This window comes from Electrona antarctica (assembly GCF_951216825.1).
Source record: "Electrona antarctica genome assembly, chromosome: 10".
NCBI lineage: Eukaryota > Metazoa > Chordata > Actinopteri > Myctophiformes > Myctophidae > Electrona > Electrona antarctica.
The window spans coordinates 54,162,682-54,182,557 of NC_136791.1; the positions used below are offsets into that span (position 1 = coordinate 54,162,682).

Below are 19,876 nucleotides of genomic sequence, written 5' to 3' on the forward strand. Positions count from 1 at the left end.
CACGAGAAGTGATCCATACCTACTGTATAAAAGGTATAGATAGTATAGGCTAAATCACCCTACTTAACATATTGCCAAGGATATCATAACCAGTGGATCTTCATAACAAACAAATGGCCCCTAAGGTTTGATCACATCCTCTTCCGTTTGACACAGAAGCACAGCATTGCTACCAATGTATGTCCAGTCTATACATTTGTTGTTTATGTCCATTCCTATGTACCTGAGCTAAGCTGGGGATAGAACTGGGGCAAACTGGGCTAAAGCAGTGGTTCTCAAACTTTTTAATTTCAAGGACCCTCAGTTTGATATTCATTAGATTAGACCAGTGGCTTTCAACCTTTTTCATATCAAGGCCCGTTATTTATTTGTCATTTGAGCCACGGACCACCCTGTGACGACATTTAGGCTCTCAGACCCAAAACTAAAGAATATTTTGTTATCGTTGGATATCATCTAATTGTGTAGACTTCTTGTAAATTAACAGTAATGTACGTTCGTAGATGATTCTTTCATCATTGAGAGCGTAAAATGAAATGGTTTCATTTTACACTCTCAACTCTCAAGATCTATAAGGGTCCATTTGGTTACCAACTCTCCATCATTCAGATGAGGACCACATGGAACCCCCTCAAGGACCACTGGTTGAAAGCCACTGGATTAGACCATGCCATAAGACAGTGTACGAATGTACAGTCTTTTCTTACACTGTCAGAGTTACAGTCCAATAGTATAAGGCAGGGGTTCTCAACGTTTTTGGCCGGGGACCCCCGGAAATGCTTTGGCCACGTCTCGGGACCCCCGCCCCGCCCCCTCCCGACCCCCAATATAAATTGACTGCTACAATAGCCTTAAACCATTTTGGGCGGGAACCCCTTGGTGTTTTAAGCATTGTTATAATTTAGCTATTTAAAAATAGCAGATCTACAAGCTCATAGCGCGCCACCGAGTGGCGCGCTACGAGCTTGTAGGTCTGCTATTTTTGAAAAATCGTTTTTTTTTTTTGAAAATAATTTGGGGACCCCCTAAAATAATTTGGCGACCCCCCGAGGGGTCGCGACCCACGGGTTGAAAACCCCTGCCGTACATAACCTACTTTGAGAACCACTGGGCTAAAGAATAGCGACTTTAAGCAACGACGGATACGGCAGTCGGCTACGGCAACCGGAAATGGATCAGTGCTCGATACATAAACCTGCTCTCCGTCGCAGCCCTTTCTACTACGGGAGAACCTACACTTACACGTAGTGTCTATACAACGCCATGTCATAACCATGTTTATTGAAATGATAGCTGTCATACATTTACACCGATTGCTCCATCACCTCTCTTATGCTGTGTAATGTGTTGGCATGCTCTGAATGAAGAAATAACACTAATACCATATGTCATATTAACCATGTTTATTAAAACGGTTTTAGAATAACACAGATTGCTCCAGCACCTTCCTCTTTCCACTGCTGATCATGTCCAGCGCATGTAAGAATTAAGCAATATCGGCAAGTTAGCTGACGCGTGACGGGGTGTTTTAATAATAATAATAATAAGAATGTGTTTATGTTTGACACATGGACGCGTCACCATGGCAACCAATGTCGCCGTCGCCGGAGGCTGTTAGCTTAACGATTTTGACAGCTACGGCGTGGGCGTCATAGCCGCCGTACTTCCGCGTAGCGGAGCCGTCCTGAAAACAGTCGTTGCTTAAAGTCCCTATTGATGGGAGAGCTACAGTACAGCCAGGTAGTAAGCAGCATCAATGGCACAGGCAGGGTGGGGTGGGGGCAGGGTTACGCTAGCAGTGATGCCAGTGCTGGCTTGCTCTGTTGTGGCTATCTTGCAGGACGGAGTGCGCAGCTGCACGTGTGGAAGACCTGCCATCTTCTTTTCCTCACTTGTCTTGTCATCAAACAGTCTATGTTGTCCGGACCTGGGCGTGGCGTGTTTTGGATCTGAAGCGAAAGAATATTAGGAAAGGATCACTTAAGTGAAGGAATGTGGTAGGAACAACATGAAGTGTGTGTGTGTGTGTGTGTGTGGGTAAACATTACTTGGCTGTTTTATCAGAGCTCTGTCTGGTTTGAGATGCACTTCTAAATTGACCCTCCAATCTGCAGTAGATTCCCCCTGCAGGCTGCAGACAAACGAGAGAGAGAGAGCCGCACGCACGCACACGCACACGCACACGCACACACACACACACACACACACACACACACACACACACACACACACACACACACACACACACACACAATGCATCATTAGAAAATGCTAATTCCTAACCCCTGTACAGTTTGAGACCACCACACGCTTTCATATCAATGCAATTACTAATGTAAACATCACTTCTTAAAATCATTAATCATTTGTAATATACACATATACAGTGTATATATACTGTACAGTATTTATCTGGTGATATTGTTTTGGTGATTGATCATGAAAACAATAAAGATCAAACCTCAATATTGTCTTTAGATTTACTCTGGTCTTGATCTCCAAACCTCATCTTGGTCAGGTGATCAGTGATTTCCACCAAGCGACGCTGGTCTGAGACACGTAGGGAGCAGAGAGGGGAAAAAAAGATTGTTGTGTAATTATATGTATAAAAAACTTACACAATGGTGTTGACTCAGTTTTACTTTTGACTTCGATTCAATTCAACTCATAGTAAGGGCATTTTATCAGGTATTTGACAAATCTGGGAACTAAATCGTTACCAAGAAATTTCTTCACCAATGTGTTTCTAAAGGTGTCTAATAACATGTACTAAAAGTTTGAAATTCAACTCCCGTGGGAAATTGAGTTATTAGCATAATATGCATAATATGCCCATAACATCCTATATAAGGCAAAAAAGTCCAAATTTCATCATTCTTTAAGTAGCATGTGACATATGAAACTAGGGTCATTGCATGATTCTGAATCCATTCCAAGCATTAGTTTTGCACAAAAAACACTCCTTGGGCTAAATTAGGCCATATCCACTTGACCAAATGTGCTGACCTCATCACGTTTGTGTGGCCGTTTTCCTCCCAAGGAGTGTTTTTTGTGCAAAACTAATGCTTGGAATGGATTCAGAATCATGCAAACACCCTAGTTTCATATGTCACATGTTACTTAAAGAATGATGAAATTTGGACTTTTTTGCCTTATATAGGATGTTATGGGCATATTATGCATATTATGCTAATAACTCAATTTCCCACGGGAGTTGAATTTCAAACTTTTAGTACATGTTATTAGACACCTTTAGAAACACATTGGTGAAGAAATTTCTTGGTAACGATTTAGTTCCCAGATTTGCATAGATTTCTCTTACTATCAAGCTAAATTCATGTTAACCCATTCTGTGTGGGAACCCCTTTTGGTGTTAGCATTATGTTATGCTTTAGCTATTAAAAAATAGCAGATCTACAAGCTCATGAGCTTGTAGGTCTGCTATTTTTGAAAAATCGAAGAACGACTGACATAGAAACATAGCTTTTTCAGAAAAGTCAGGATGTAGAAGACATTTTTAGAATCTGATCTCAGGTCAAAATGGATTAACACATGAATATAGTAATACAAATATCCACACAGTGGCATAGATGTAACGCATAAGACAAAGGCTGGACGTGTTTTAAATTATTTCCATGGCGGTCTTTGATAGAGAACAAATAATACCTTCTTCCCTCTGAATATCCTGGTTGTATCTCAGCGCGCGAGAACTGTCCCATTTGCTCTTCTGAAGGCTCACTCTACAAAAACACAGACCACAACCATCAGGGTATGGGCACACATACGCAACACGTTGAACACTATGCTTGTAGATCTGCTATTTTTCTTATTTGAGGTATATAAACTAAGTCACTCGTTAATGAGAAAAGTTGTCCATAGACTAATGGCTAAGAAGATAATCGACAGCTGCATCCCTACTAACTTGATTGATTGATTGAAATATTTATTAACAGTTTGCAGAATTACAGTACATTTCAAGCACAAACTCAATACAAAAACTGATAACTGTGAGTGGACGACCCAATTAAGCATTACACTTGTTTACAAGAGGGTCCGGTCCACCTTGTTCAATTCATCAAACTACACACCAGAACACCGGCACCAGAGCAGATTCTGACTGGCACTGCCCACAACCTGCAAGACAACATGGTAAACTGAGGCGCCTGAAGCCTTGCCTACAACGATTCTGACGCAGACGTGAGACCGTGCCGTCAGACTCAAGTCTGTGTCACAAAATGATCCCTGGTGTTTGTTTCAGTATGCACTGGACCATTGCATACTGTCCAATAGGGCATTCACTTCTAGTCATTTTTACTAGTTGACTAGTTGCCTAGTTTACTAGTCGACTAGTTGTTTAACCACCTATTATGTAGGTGGTTTTCTTTTTTGGAAATAAATATTTGTACATTTAAAAACTGTGTACATTGGTGACTATAACTATAATCTACCTGATCTTAAGGCCTACAAAATCAACTTTCTTTTTCTTATCAACTAGTACCAGCAAGGTTGACTATTGGATTTACTAGTAGACTAGTAAACTAGTCGACTAGTTGCTTAATGCCCTACTGTCCAATCCAATCAGCAACTTTTATTTTCTAACCCAGATTGGACCCGGGTCTCCTGTTCTGTGTATATATCACTCATCCAAGAGGGAATCCCTGCCTGGCCAGGCTTATGATCTTTAGGAAGTACAGTGTCCTATAAACCTTTTAGGAAGTGATGTAGTTTACTCAGAGTAACTCACGTGAAAGGCGTGTTGTCCCTTGACAGTGCCTGTGAAAATGGATAATACATATATTTCTTTAAACTCTGAAACCACAGCAGAAAGTACAAAGCTAAAGTATGTACCAATACTCTGCCACTAGAGTGAGTCAGACTAGATTATCCCATTGACCTCAAAATTAAAAAAAAATCTTCTAAATCCTCCAGTTTTCTGAAATAAATATTTTCACGATTTTTCAAAAATAGCAGACCTAAAGCTCGTAGCGCGACACTCGGTGGCGCGCTATGAGCTTGTAGATCTGCTATTTTTCAATAGCTAAATTATAACATAATGTTTAAAACACCAAAAGGGGTTCCCGCCCAAAATGGGTTATACAGTGTTCTACCATATGACAAAACAAAGAAAATATTAATAAATAATGCATTTGGTGTGTGAAAGGAACAGAGGGACTCACTCTGTCTGTCTTTTCTTTGCGTAGAACATTCGGTGAGGACACTTGCCTTTTCAGTGGCCTGTTGGCCTTCTTAGCTTTCTTCGCAGCTGGAAAACAAATATACAAATACACTTGTTACTGTTAATGTTAGAGGACCACTTCAGTCATTTTCAACCTACAGTATCTTCATATAAATGGTCCTCACTAATGCGCATTAAAATATGGTACCATTTTTGTCTACCCCGTCTGTGTCTCTGAGAACGACTGTGGACAGTTCAGAAACCTGCCTACCAGTGGCATCGTTTGGCAGGTTTCTCTTTTTCATTTATCTTTGTATTAATAATTAGCAATGTTCCAGTATAGCATTCTAACTTTCCAGGAATAGAAAGCATGCAGTTTCCATTAGCTTGGATTCCCCATGGATGATAATGGCAGGCGGGTTTCTGAACTGTCCACAGCCCAGTAATCAAACATGGTGCCATATTATCATAAACATTAGTGAGGACCGATTATATGAAGATAGGTTGAAATTAAATGGGTGAAGTCTTCCTTTAATGAGCATGGACTGGACTGCTCCATCTTACATGGCCTTTTACGCCATCTGGTGGCTAAATAGAGCAAATCCACCCCAAATGTTCTGAAAACTAAATTTTAACTCCTGAAATTTAATTCACATGTAAAAAGAAGAAGAAAAGAAATAAAGAACTAATTAAACGATTCAACACTAAACCAATTAGATGATTGTTAATTATATACTGTATGTAAACATCGATGTAAAAGTACTAATCATAATTAGAACAACATACATTTATTACACTACAATTTATCACAATATCCGTGATATTTCTCTCCCAACTACTCTACGTCAATCATAACTAATATGGACACTATAATCACTGACCACGGTTCAGAACACAGAATAGAATAGAATAGAATAGAATAGAATAGAAGCGCTTTTCGGTGCTGACCCTAATGTAACCTTGGGAACAGCAGCTGTGGAACTACTAATGTTTATGATGTTAACTCTACTGCAAATGGGTTATGATAATTACATTACTGACTATGTTAACCACTGTGATGTTTTGATGTAAAATGAGTTAGTATTTATAAAACCTTGTTTTTTGCACAGCTCCTCTTCATCGCCCACCTCATCCTCGGTGACCTCTGACCCCGTCGTGTACTCCTCGTCCTCCGACAGGAGGGACTGCTGCCTCTGGCAAAGGTCAAAGGGTAGAGGTCAATGTGAATACGGACACAACAACTCGGCGAACAACACCAATCATGTAAATATTTGATTCAGCTGATAATTGATCATCTGATTATGATTGAGTAGACAGGTGCAAAACGACACTGATTAGAGCAGTGGTTCCCAAACCTTTCAGGTCGAGACCCAAAAGAGAGATTAGACGTTTGCCTGGACCATTACTTCTTAATTATTTATTCATTTATTTTAATTCATGGGATTTCTTAGATTAGTTTGTTTAAGGCCCAATTGCTTCTCGCCCATTGACTTGCATGTTATATGACAGACTTCCCCATGTAAAAAAAATCGATCATTTCAGGAGCAAAAGCTTCAAAATCTCTTTTAAATCTAGTCAACAAGGCCTGCAGTAGGCTAAGCACTGGGAAAATGTGCATGACATAATTTCAATGAACTAAGTCTAAGAACACGGGGAAATGTTAGCCATTGTTCACATGGCGCTCGTCTTTCACGCTTCATGGGCTTTTTATTGAACAAAGCAAAATTCTAACATCCGTGAGCACATCTGTGTAATGTTAAGCTGTGTAATATGTATATATATATATATGTAATATGTACATATATATATACATATATATATGTTCAACAGGTGCACGCCTTGCTGTTTAAGTACAGCTTTCAGCACGGTAATGCACCCTCCAACCGTTTTCGGAGTATGTGGAATCTGTCGCTGGTTCATAGACACCATCGCGTTATCCTGGTATTCCTATTCTTGCTATTAATGTTGCAAATGATTGTGCGTGTGCAGGCAAAATAACATTTGGCAGCTATGGCAGGAGATGGAAGCTTGTTCAACTTAGCAACGGTTGCTAAGCATTGGACAATCGCTTTTGGGGAGGGATTTAGCAAAAGGTCAAAATGAAGAAAAGTGATACATGACCCTGGAGTTAATTTAACTCCAGGAGTTAAATTAACGACCTGTGTAATGCAGTGTTTCTCAAACCTTTTCATGTCAAGGACCCCCAAATTGCTATGTATTTGGCCGCGGACCCCCAGCTGAAAAGGTTTTGTATCAGGGACTCCCAGAAGAGATGATTCATGTATAAAAATAGCAGAAGCATAATCTCGCAACACGGCACAAAGTGACGCGCTGTGAGCTTGTAGATCTGCTATTTTTGTATAGCCAACATATAAATGGATAAAGTGGTTAAAATGATTGTGACGCTATGTTAACCCATTTTGGGTGGGAACCCCTTTTGGTGTTAGCATTATGTTATGCTTTAGCTATTGAAAAATAGCAGATCTACAAGCTCATAGCTGCTATTTTTGAAAAATGACCGACTGACATAGAAACATAGCTTTTTCAGAAAACTGTCAGGATGTAGAAGACATTTTTAGAATCTGATCTCAGGTCAAAATGGGTTAACTACTTTTGCTGGGGACCCCCTGGAACCCACCCCCAAAGGACCCAATGATGTAATGATGAACATGAAGGGAGAGTCCTACCAGTTGCAGACTCCAGTTTTTCAACAGGGAGAACTAACAAAAGAGAAAGTAGGTGAAGTTAGAACCGGAGGATAGAAAGAGAAAAAGAGACAGAGAAAGAGTGAAATAGGAAGAGGAGGATGAAGAGAAGAACCTACAGTGCTGCCGTCTCCTCTTAGCGGTCCCAGCAGACCTGGCTCCAAGAAAACGTCACTGTCCAGAGCCTTGGTGGATCCACTGGACGAAGACTCTTCAGTCCTGACCAGTGGTGGAAAAAGTCAAACAAGATGTTTTACTCAACCCATTTAGACCTGTTGTAACCTATAGGTTACTAGCCTGGCTAATAAGCCAGACTCAAATCACACTGTCGTGTGGTATTTGAGTCTGGAGATGCTGTGTATGGATCTACTGTCAGTCAAAGAAAGGTCTCAAGCATTGAACGTCACTGTACCAAAGCCCACCCATATTGCATACCGTGTCCCGATTGGCCACACCAGTTCTCTGGTGTAGGAAATGGGCGTACAATTGAGCCTCTCCAGACCATAATCCGCCGGCAGGCAATTTTTTTTTTGCCAACGGCTGATTCGGTCTGGCTTATTAGCCAGGCTAATAGGTTACACCTTTAGTAACCTTTAGTAAAGGTTACCACCTTTCAATCGGGGAGCTTCCTCTGTGTCTCGTTAGTTTTTGTTTTAGCAACATAATTATTATTATTTTATATTTGAATAAGAATTTCCAGGTTTTCAGAAAAGCGTTTTTAGAATCGGCTTCTGGTCTAAATGTAAAAGTATCAATACTGCAATGTAGAAATACTGTGTTGAAGTCAGTAAAAGTCTTGTAATCAAAAATTATAATTTAAAAGAGAACAAAGGTATTTTTTGCTCCCGATCCGAAAATGCCGTGATCGGCCCCCGATTTCCAATCACGTGATCGGATCGGGACAACCCTATTTTGTAACTAGTCAAGTAACTAAAGTTTTCAAATCATTGTAGAATAAAAGTACAATATTTGCCTCTGAGATGTAGTGGAGTAGATGTAAAAGTATAGAAAAATGGAAATACAGTAATAAAGTAAAAGTATATCAACATTTTACTTAAGTACATTACTTGAGCACACACAACAAATGATCAAATGATCTTGAAATAACACGCACACACACACACACCCCTCTGGTGATGGAGCGGTGGACACACACACCGCATCTCTGTGCAGAAGGAGGTCGTTGAGGAGTTTAGTCTGGGCTGAGGTCACCTGGTCCCCTTCACTGTTCTCTTCATCTGGTACACTCACTATGTGGTCTCGCATCTTGCAGCCCTGAAGATGGAAATGACACAGAAACACACACACACACACACACACACACACACACACACACACACACACACACACACACACACACACACACACACACACACACACACACACACACACACACACACACACACACACACACACACACACACACACACACACACACACACACACACACACACACACACACACGCAGGGTCTTTAGCATGACCCTTTTCCGAACAGGAAATGAATGTCTTTATCCGCTGGTAACAGTGGCTGGAACATCCAAGTTCATTGGCCACTGTCAAGTAGACTGTTATTAAACATGTAATTACTTTTCCAGCTCGTTAGCTGGTGGTCCAGCTGGTGGTCCAGTCTGTGTGTGCATCTTTACAGATCACGTCCAATCACGGACCACGATTTAACATCAGCTTGTCCGTACGCAAGGATTTAACATGGTTTTGTAATTATTTCAAGGTTAAAGAAATCATATATGGCTCAATTACAATGGCTAACGGGTGGGCGGGCCGGCAGGCAGACCTCAGACTCAGCCATAACCATATAAGGAGTCCCCAATGCAGCGTGTTGTCTAACCTCAATGTGTTGTCATGGCATCGGCCGCAAACAAATCAGTTCCATATACGGGGGCAAAAGGGGGCATGCCCATATATGAGCATATACTGATCAGCAATCTCCATATGTGGGCATAAATATATAATATAACGATTATTCGTCATGTAAAATGTAATGACCTTGACCGACCTGTGTGTGTGTGTGTGTGTGTGTGTGTGTGTGTGTGTGTGTGTGTGTGTGTGTGTGTGTGTGTGTGTGTGCGTGCGTGCGTGCGTGCGTGCGTGCCTACCTTGGGCATTCCTGTGGGGTCAAAGCGGAGCACCCTCTGGTTGCAGCAGGGGTAGATGCCCGTTCCATGCCAGCCTTGCTCTGAATTCATGCCAGGATACATCACACTCTCTGGGTGGTACTTGCAGTTGGTCAGTTCTGCACACACAAAGACCTATACGCACGCACGCACACGTGCACACACGCACACAAACACACACACACACAGTTTGTCTTTGAAGGAGTCTAGGGATTCACATTTCTTAATGGCTGTTGGTAGGGCGTTCCACATTTTAGTGGCATAGGAGAGAAATTAATTTAACCCCTTGTTTGAGCCAAATATGGGTTACATGGTAACTCCCTCTGACTTCGTTAACATTAAAGGGAAACTTCACCCTTTTTGCAAAAACATATATGTTAATGACGTTTAAAAGATTTAGAACATTTTCCTGGGGGTCTTTATGTGTGTAATATGTGGTTTTAGATATTATAGATGTTAGCAGTGTCTCTGATGTCATGGACACTGGGCTCACTTACTTCTTGGACTACATGTTGTCTCAGTAAGACAGCCCTCCCCCTATCCACAAGGAGGAGCAGTGCACCAAAGCATTATGGGAATTGTAGTCCAGGAAGGAAGTGAGCCCAGTGTTTTTTTTTTTACAAAAAGGGTGAAGTGTCCCCTTAAGTCAGTATTTTAACTTTTAAGTCAGGTACTTTCACACAATAAAAATGTGAAGTCTTAAAAAGACGAAGGTGGCCGCACACACTCGTAGCCAAAGTGCCGATACTTTTGGTGTTTTAACTAAGCATTATGTTATACTTTGGCTATTGAAAAATAGCAGATCTACAAGCTCATAGCGCGCCACCGAGTGGCGCGCTATGAGCTTGTAGGTCTGCTATTTTTGAAAAATCTTGAAAATGCGGCACAAATCTTTGAATATATATTCTTTCAGAAGACTTTTTTTTTATTTCGACGTCATGCCTAAATGGGTTATTGGAATAGGACGCAGCGAATAAAAACCAACGTTTCAGCAGATCTATGCAACTGCCTTCTTCAGCGTGGGTACTTTCACACATACACACTCTGTAAGTTGTTCCCATTCCTGACTATCTGGAAGTACAGTACACTACCATGGCAGATGTCTGTTAAGGATAAGAGCTGTAAACATTTAACATTTAATTATGGACACTTCACATCTTAACATGTGTTCATAATTCTGTTTTTAGCAGATCATTTCTCTCTCTCTCTCTCTCTCTCTCTGCCTAGAATCGGCCTAAGGTCTCAAATGGGTTCAACACAAACACACACACACACACATGCCTACCTGCTGACAGCGGGAGCAAGTGAGGTAGTTGATGGTACCCCAGATTCTCCAGTAGACCAGGACCCAAGACTTGAGATCCTCATACAGACCAGTGATGTAATCGTGCACGTCCCAGCTCCTCTGTCTGAACACACACACACACACACACACACACACACACACACACACACACACACACACACACACACACACACACACACACACACACACACACACACACACACACACACGTAGACACAATTTGAAGTATTTATTTACATGCAACTAGAGAGCATAAGAAAAGGCACAATAATACTACAGTAATAGAGCGTCGCAGTCCCGCCCCCTACCATGGACCAGGAAATGAAACCCAATGCATTTTCCTCATAGACATTTCTTAAAGTATTTATTTAAAGACGGTTACGCCGCGGACAAAGCCAACTCGAGTCGTGACAACTCATGACAACACAAACAATATTTTGGACCAAACAAATAATTAGAAAGAAGAAAAAAACGGCAGGTTACAACACTTTTTTTGTTGTTTTTCTTCTTTGTAATTATTTGTTTGGTCCAAAATATTGTTTGTGTTGTCATGAGTTGTCACGACTCGAGTTGGCTTTGTCCGCGGCGTAACCGTCTTTAAATAAATACTTTAAGAAATGTCTATGGGAAAAATGCATTGGGTTTCATTTCCTGGTCCAGGGTAGGAGGCGGGACTGCGACGCTCTATTACTGTGCGTATCTAAGTTATCCAGCACCTGGTGTGAGAGTAGACGACCTCTCCATGGTCATCGATGTTGATCTTCCCTGGTACACAAGAGATCTTCCTCTCTGTGTCTTTGTTCAGCAGCTTATGGCACAGACCACACCTGTGTTAGGAGACACAAACATACAAGAGTATTAGGTTTTAATTAACACTTTCAATCTAGCATCCCTATGTATGTATTCTGCTTCCTTTCACACACTTTCAAAAATAGCAGATCTACAAGCTCACATGGGACTTGAATCATCTGCAATCTGTTCACAGTGCACACAAAATAAACCTGATAATTACATTCACACCACTTGAAACTGCATACCAGTAGCACAACAACAACAACAACAACAACAACAACAACAACAATAATAATAATAATAATAATAATAATAATAATAATTAATTTTATTTACAAAGAGTGCTTAAAAGCATGCCATGCTTAAAAGCATGGCAGAAAAAATAAAACAGCATATGCATTGCTAAACTAAAAGGGTCAAGTTAAAACTAGGTAAGAGAAAGTAGTCATTCAATCACTAACTCCATAGAAATAACAAAATATATGGGAGCGTGATGTGAGTGTGAACATAAAGTTGATTCCGATACTGATTCTTGTCGTCCAGCAAACCAAACCAACACGCTGGTTGGTGTTGGTGTGTATGTGAGGACTGTAGTGTTTGTGAACTTATTTTCTACACATAATACAAACATACATGAACTCTGCCTCTACTCACCTGTAAAGAGTGGAAGCATTGCCGGGAGAATCTCTGTTCTGGTAGTTGGGATCAAAAAGATGTTCAATCTTCTTCTGGAACAGCTTGCTGTTGGAGGTTAAGCAAACACAAGAGATGGCTGTAACTCCACACCCTGTATACATGCAGTCTTTTAGACTGTATACATGCAGTCTTTTAGATTGTGTCACAAGGCTAAAGGATATTTCAATATTGTGTCATACACACTACACAGTAATAGTAATATCCTCAGTGTTCATTTAACTCAGAGTGTACAAATGGAACCAAATGGACCTGCCACGGCATGTCAGGTGTGTAGTAGTGTACTGTATAAGCAACATTTTGTTTGTTTTTTGTTGTCATTACCTTTCCTTTTTCCTCCTAATTTAGTTGCTGCCAATCCTGTCACTGCCGTTAGCTTGGGGAGGGTAATAATAATAATCAATGACGTAATTTACACATCCTTCCTGGGTCGCTTTTTTCTGAATTCCCATTGACTTTTCTTTTATCGTGTCAAATAAGAACTGTGTTCCAAAAATAAACAAATGATCCCGGTGGTTTCACTCAAGAATCAACTGAAGGAAATTGCTAATGTTACTGCTGCCAAATTAGTTAACTTAGATCTGCTATTTTCACAAATACATTTAGAGTAGGGGGGGGGGGGGGGGGGACAACCGGTGTTAGTATTGACCCCTGGGTACCTAAAGAGGAAATGTGCAACATGGAATATATATGATTAAGATTTGGGGTGATCTCTTTGCTGTATCCTGTCTATAAAGGCACCAATGCAACTCCTTGCAACCATTATTCCCAAACTGTTTTGTTGCAAGGAGTGGCGACTAGTTGCATTGGTGCCGTCTGGCCTTTAGAGAAAGACCTGTAAACAAAAACATCAACCAATTGGCAAAAATAAGATGGCAAACGTGCAGTTATGTTAATCACCTGGAATTCTAATTGTGGTTGTTCATAATCCTGTCCTCCTACCTTTTGAACTTGTCTTTTCTGTCCCTGATGTCGTCTGCCTCATTGTGGGTGAAGAGATGGGCAATACGCATAGCCAGGTTGCTGTTGATGCAGTTCATGTTGCAGGGTGTGGCCACGATGGCACTCATGTGTTTGTGGCAGTACTGAATACACTCCTCCACCTGATGACGCACGGACAGAAACACAGGTGTACACATAAACATATGCATGAATGTACAGAAACACACAGTGTACACGCTCTCTCACACACATGCACACACACGCGCCCACACGCGCCTGCACACACACACACACACACACACACACACACACACACACACACACACACATTAATACGCCATTTTGAATGGACACCTTCATTTTTATATACCTTCAAAAGGTTCTAATATTGACTACAAACTCACTGTCTAGTGCTAGAACAGTCGGTATGTTTATATATTTTGCAACAACCATGCAACATTGACATTACATACTGTAGAAGCTATCTATGGGCCTGTTGTTTTTCCCAGTACAGGAGAGTTTATCCAAATTATCTGCTCCAAGCATACAGTAAATTCATTTGCAAGTTAAGTTAGGTGAAGACATTGATACACAGGGCCACTTTTTGGACTGATTAGTCTGATTAGCAACATTGCTGTACGAGTTGCCTCATTTTCTTTCATCTTGGAATCAGATTCAGGATTTCATTGGTTTCTGACATGACCTATCACCCCAACAATAGTATATCATCACCCTTACAGAGTAGTGTGTGTTTAAGAGGCTCCAACAGAATACGATATATTTGACATGCTCTCCCTGATACATGAGGAAAACCAAGGGCTTCGGCTCGTACCACAAACACCAGCTCACATCACAACACTTACTAACGTATCCATCTTCAAGAACTCGGAGGAGATCAGGATTGAGATCACATTGCTGGGCTCTGTAAACCGACAAACACCACGTGACCAACCAAGCAGAACCCCACAACAAACAAACAAACAAACAAACACTGCAGGTGAACCCACCAGGCACAAACAGTAGCACCTTTAGTGAACAGAAGTCAAAACACCACAGGTCCACACGCACAAGCATACACAGTATTTAACGACTGTAATTTAGCTGTCAATGTGGTATCTGTTGTTGGTCGGGAGGACATTATTTCCCAGAGTTTTACCGAGCCTGGGCTTCTCCTTGTTGCCTGTGTCCGTGGCCGCGTTCCTCCGGACGTAGTTCATGAGCCAGTCAAAGATCTGTACGTCACAGTGAACGGAGATGTCCACCTCCTCCCACCTCTGGGCATCGACGGAGAGATACTCTGCAAAGTAGCGCATCTCTTTGATTAGAAGATCTCTGGGACATGTGAAGTCCTGCTTCAGGTTTTTGGCTTCGTCGCACACGTGGATGACCATGTTAGGGCTGTATGAGAGATAGATAAAGACATTGAGGTTTCATTCCACAAAATGACATAAAAGTCTAGCCTCATATTTGTCTGGCTACATTTTGTCTTGGATTCCTGTTGAGATTAAACTCATTCTTTGCGTTGGTCCTGCATTTAATAACTTGATTTCTTGTGCCTTGAATGTACTAATGTCCGGCAAGCCTCACGGAGAGTGATATGCATGGATTGGAGTTGCCTTAGCTGAGGGTTTGATGTGTCCAGTGTACTGATGAAATCAGTGTATATATTATATATTATTGTAATATGTATATGTATATATATATGTAATATATATTATATATATATATATTACATATATCATATATCAGTGGTTCTCAAAGTGGGGTCTGGGGACCCCCAGGGCTCCTTGGAATGGTTCATGGGGTCCCCAGCAGAGTTGTTATCGTGGCTATTTAAAAATGGCATATATACAAGCTCACAGGGCCTCACTTGGTGCCGCGCGGTGAGCATGTATGCAGATACAACTGCCTTCTTCAGGGTATATGGAATATGGAAAAACATTTCAAATCACATTTCATCTGCCGTTGGTTCCTACTCTGCATCCTGTAATAAATAATCGGCACTTTGGCTATCAGTGTGTGCGGCCACTCTTTTGTCTTTTTAAGACTTAACTCTTTAGATGTTTCTGCTGTGAGCTGGCACCACTACTAAGACTGGTTTGCGTTTAGCATCCTCCTGCACAAATAGCAGAGAATGACCAGCAGAGGGCGAGTTGACATTATTAGCATTATACAGAACAGCTTGTGTAAAACATCTGCTTCCTTGCTCATTTCCTAAGGACAGTCTTTACCATGATTAATCAATACATTTAGCTTCCCTAGTGTCTATATAAATGGATAATATAATTCATCCCATGGAAAGGAAGTTCAGCAATACATACACATTTGCAGACGCTCTGGTGCCTAACACACACATACTGTATGTAGTACCTACATTTCTTAACCACAGAGATGACCTTGAGAAACTCATGTCTACATATTGGACATCGATTATAATATAATTAACATCTTACAAAAATAAAAAGTGTACAATAGTCAAAATAGGTTAGAATCTTGAATCTATCATAAACTATGAATTAAATCCAGATGATTGGTTGGCTGGTTTCACTGCAGAGGTGAAGGACCAGTAGATTTCTATTAAATACTCAAATTAAACCCTGTATACTTCAGTTGACCGGGGTCCACCAGGATTATCTTTGGTCGCCTCCTTTTTTCCCTCTACACCAACTATCTTTGCCGAAAGTGTTGTGAGTTTGAATATGCCCAGAATAAGGACGCTAGCGTTCATGTGGTTAACTTACTCTCGTGGTTTCTGAGGTCTGTCCTCCTCCCCTGCTGGGATGCTCTTCTCTTTCTTCTCCACAGCTCCAGTCGTGACAGAGGGAGATGTTTTCAAGCCTGCAGAGTGACAGCAATAAAGGAAGTTCAAAATATGTATAGTTATTGTCGCTCAACCCTTTTGCTAACCAACAATTACATATTTTCATCGAGCACTACTTGTCAAAATGGTGGTGGCCATAGGGTCTGATATAATAATGAGTTGCATTTTTATAGCGCTTTTCCAAGTGCTCAAAGCGCTTTACAATGGTTCATTCATTCATACATTGGGAGGTGAAGCGGTGAACAGTCGACGCCAGCGTCCTCACTTCCCACATTCACACACCAACGGTGGCGAGCTCACACCGACCAACTCATTGGAGGCAATGTAGGGTTCAGTGTCTTGCCCAAGGACACTTCGACATGTGGACAGGAGGAGCCGGGATTCGAACCACCGACCCAGGGATCATTGGACGACCTGCTCTACCTCCTGAGCCACAGCCGCTCTGTTATATACCCTGAAGAAGGCATTTTATTTGTGAGGGGACGCTCTTATCATAATCTCATTCTGGCCAATCACAATTTGCGTCCTGACTTTTGTCTTCAATGTTTGTGTTTACACAGACCCTCAACGCTGGACATAGTCATACTGTAGTGTACATGCACAACCCATGGTGGCACTCACTCACCTATAGCTTTGCTGGCACTCTGATTGGCTCCTGCCTCCGCCGTGTCCACCGTGTCCAACAGCGTGGACTTAATGTAGGAGGACAGCGAGGACAGGCTGTCGGAAGGAGAGGAGCCCCCTGCTGTGAAGACATTGCACTGGTTGTCCAGGTGAGGGAAGCCCCCTGTGCTCTTCAACTCCTCGAACCGGTGAGAGCACTGCGAAGAAGCAGGGTGATTCAGTATCACTTGATTTATCCCATCAAGACCTGAGGCCGATTCTACAAATGCCTTCTAAATCAGTAGCTCACACTTTCAAAAATAGTAGATGTACAAGCTTGTGTGAGCTTGTACACCGTTTGTATGTCTGCTATTTTTTTTTTGACAATTGGCAATGTAAAAATCACACCCATGTGAAGTGAGGGGCGCTAATATATTAAAGTCATGTTGATTGGGTGATGTAATGGTGATGTCAAACAAACGGTGCCAACACAAACATTTAACGCCATTAACAATAAAGAGACAATATGACGTAATGAGGCACATTATGACGTACATTTTCCCTTCATTGTCAATGGCGTTTACAAAACAAACGTTGAACTAAAGACAAACATTAAACCTGTGTATAGGAGGGGCTGTCGCCCCTCAAAAATCTAGAATGATGCTTTAATAATATGGTATACGGTATATGCTCTTCACTGAAAATAACACATCGAGGGTTAAAAACACAATAATGTCAAATACTTTCCATTGTGGTCCTTGGATTAATGGACAAATATAACAACAAAGAGCAGACATTGGCACATTCATATAAAACACTCTGATAATTAATTGGTAGTGTTAACTTAACTCTGAGAGTTAAAAATGGATAATTTAACACTGAGGACTTTGTGGCATGATGTGATGTGGTCCATGAAGGATTCACATCTACAAATTAGATGTCATATTGGTGCCCACACGTGTGTCATCTGCGGCCGAGCCTGCCTCACACGTGCTGGTCTTCTCAGCCACAGCAGAAGCTGCGTCAAGACCTAACTCCCAGGCACAAGATATCCATGGTCTTCCGAGACTGCGATGCCGATGATGATGATGATGCATGCATTGATAAATGGATAGGTCATGTGAGGGATGGCTGGATGGATGGTTAAATATATCCTGTCCACAGTATCACAGTTACCTCCTTTGGAGTGAAACCGGGGACGAGCTTGGCAACATTGTCCCAGTTGATAGGCTGAGACACACCCCACAGAGAACTCAGCACCATGTCCAAAACCAGGACATTGTTGTCATATGGAAAGTTGTTGTTGTCTGAGTAGAAGCGACTCATTTCTAGAGGGTCAGAGAGAGAGAGAGAGAGAGAGATTTGGATCAGAGCTTAGACCAGTGGTTCTCAAAGTGGGGTCCAGTGACCCTCAGTGTTCCTTGAGGGGGGCTCCAAATGGATGGTGGACCCTTACAGGTCTGTACCCTTACAGGTCAATTTGGTTCCATTCGTACCCTGGCTTTCAGGACTATAAGTTAATATGTCTGAGAACCACTGGCTTAGACAACACAAGATAATGTAGATGAATCATGAATAACCTGATAGGCTATTAGGTGATGCTAATTAATTCCTTTAAAAGAAAAGTCCTTTAAAAGAAAAGCATATAGCAAGGTGGGTAGATCAAGTTAAAATATACATTCATTATAGCTAAGCTTCCTCTTAAGTTTCAATATATTCAGTATTTTTCAGTTTATAAAAATATTGTACAAAAATACAACATGCATATTAGTCATTAGTGTATAATATATAGGTCTGGTCTACTGAATTTAAGTATGGCTACCGGTATTCCATTACATCACTGCTAATAAACGTTAGCATGTCCATTGGTCTGGCTCAGGCCGATCCCCTGTCCTCCCCATCATGGCTAGAGAGATGTGAGTCACTCTCTGAACGCAGTAAAATAAAACACAACTATATCACTTACCTGTTTCTCGAGAAATACTTGTCTGTTCTCTTGAACAGTAAACTCAATCGATGCTCATTTTATGGCACTGCGTCTGGATGAGGATGGCTCATAACCATAACATCGGGTGGCTATAGCTTAGCATCACTCGGCTAACTAGCTCAGCAGTTGCTTTGCTTAATTTGTGGTTGCAAATCTCGCTGTAGTGTACAGTATAAAAAGGTTTTCATATTATATAACTATTTAATTATAATTGCAATGAAACTGATCATCATACTATAATTTGCTAGCCAATCGCACTTAGAGCGCTCCTTGGAGTTGGATGGATCTGCAGGTGGCTGACTGCGCCGTTCCTCTTGTCGCAGTGCAGCAGGTGAAACAGGCGTCCTGGTTGCTATAGTGACCGCGGTCACCTCCTTCCGTGTAGTCACTGTCCCAGAGTCTAAAAACCACTATTCACAACGAAAAACACAACAGCCACCGAAAAAGCAAGCCAGTTTTAGATTATTTTTTAATTCAAAATAATTGTTTTAAGTATTTACAAAATTACAATAGCCTACTTTATAACAGGTTGAACTTCAACCTGTTATCACTTCAACCGTTGAAGGTGTGGACAATTTACCTCGTTTTGAAAAGTAGGCCTGTTAATCCATTTTGCTTGGTAAGCAAAAACACAACAAAAAAAATAGCTGTTTTAAAATGTATTCATTTACTTTTGACAAATGTATTTATGCCCTGTGTGTATAAGGGCCTTCATCT

The 19,876-nt window shown here is 41.3% G+C and overlaps 1 protein-coding gene across 1 annotated transcript; it reads right to left on the minus strand.

Moving 5' to 3' along the window:
- Positions 1–1,690: 1,690 nt before the first annotated feature.
- LOC306930997 (SANT and BTB domain regulator of class switch recombination-like) lies at positions 1,691–19,428 on the minus strand. The gene is made up of 21 exons (XM_079512152.1): positions 19,139–19,428; positions 18,349–18,500; positions 17,195–17,390; positions 16,490–16,586; positions 14,905–15,146; positions 14,612–14,670; positions 13,749–13,909; positions 12,768–12,854; positions 12,038–12,148; positions 11,301–11,424; positions 9,998–10,150; positions 9,008–9,156; positions 8,001–8,100; positions 7,864–7,896; positions 6,270–6,369; positions 5,178–5,263; positions 4,745–4,773; positions 3,667–3,740; positions 2,462–2,550; positions 2,049–2,131; positions 1,691–1,949 (listed from the first exon to the last, which is right to left on the minus strand). Exons 2-21 carry the CDS (start codon positions 18,496–18,498, stop codon positions 1,913–1,915), a joined length of 2,160 nt encoding a protein of 719 aa, XP_079368278.1. The 5' UTR covers positions 18,499–18,500; positions 19,139–19,428; the 3' UTR covers positions 1,691–1,912.
- Positions 19,429–19,876: the final 448 nt, after the last annotated feature.

What these genes read in the sequence shown, in the direction of transcription:
- LOC306930997 (XM_079512152.1), bottom strand. Translation starts at nt 18,498, where the DNA reads ATGAGTCGCTTCTACTCAGACAACAACAACTTTCCATATGACAACAAT. An exon ending in GAGTGCCAGCAAAGCTATAG is followed by an intron (nt 16,587 to 17,194) that starts GTGAGTGAGTGC and finishes GTCACTCTGCAG; the next exon opens with GCTTGAAAACATCTCCCTCT. An exon ending in GGATATTCAGAGGGAAGAAG is followed by an intron (nt 2,551 to 3,666) that starts GTATTATTTGTT and finishes TACGTGTCTCAG; the next exon opens with ACCAGCGTCGCTTGGTGGAA.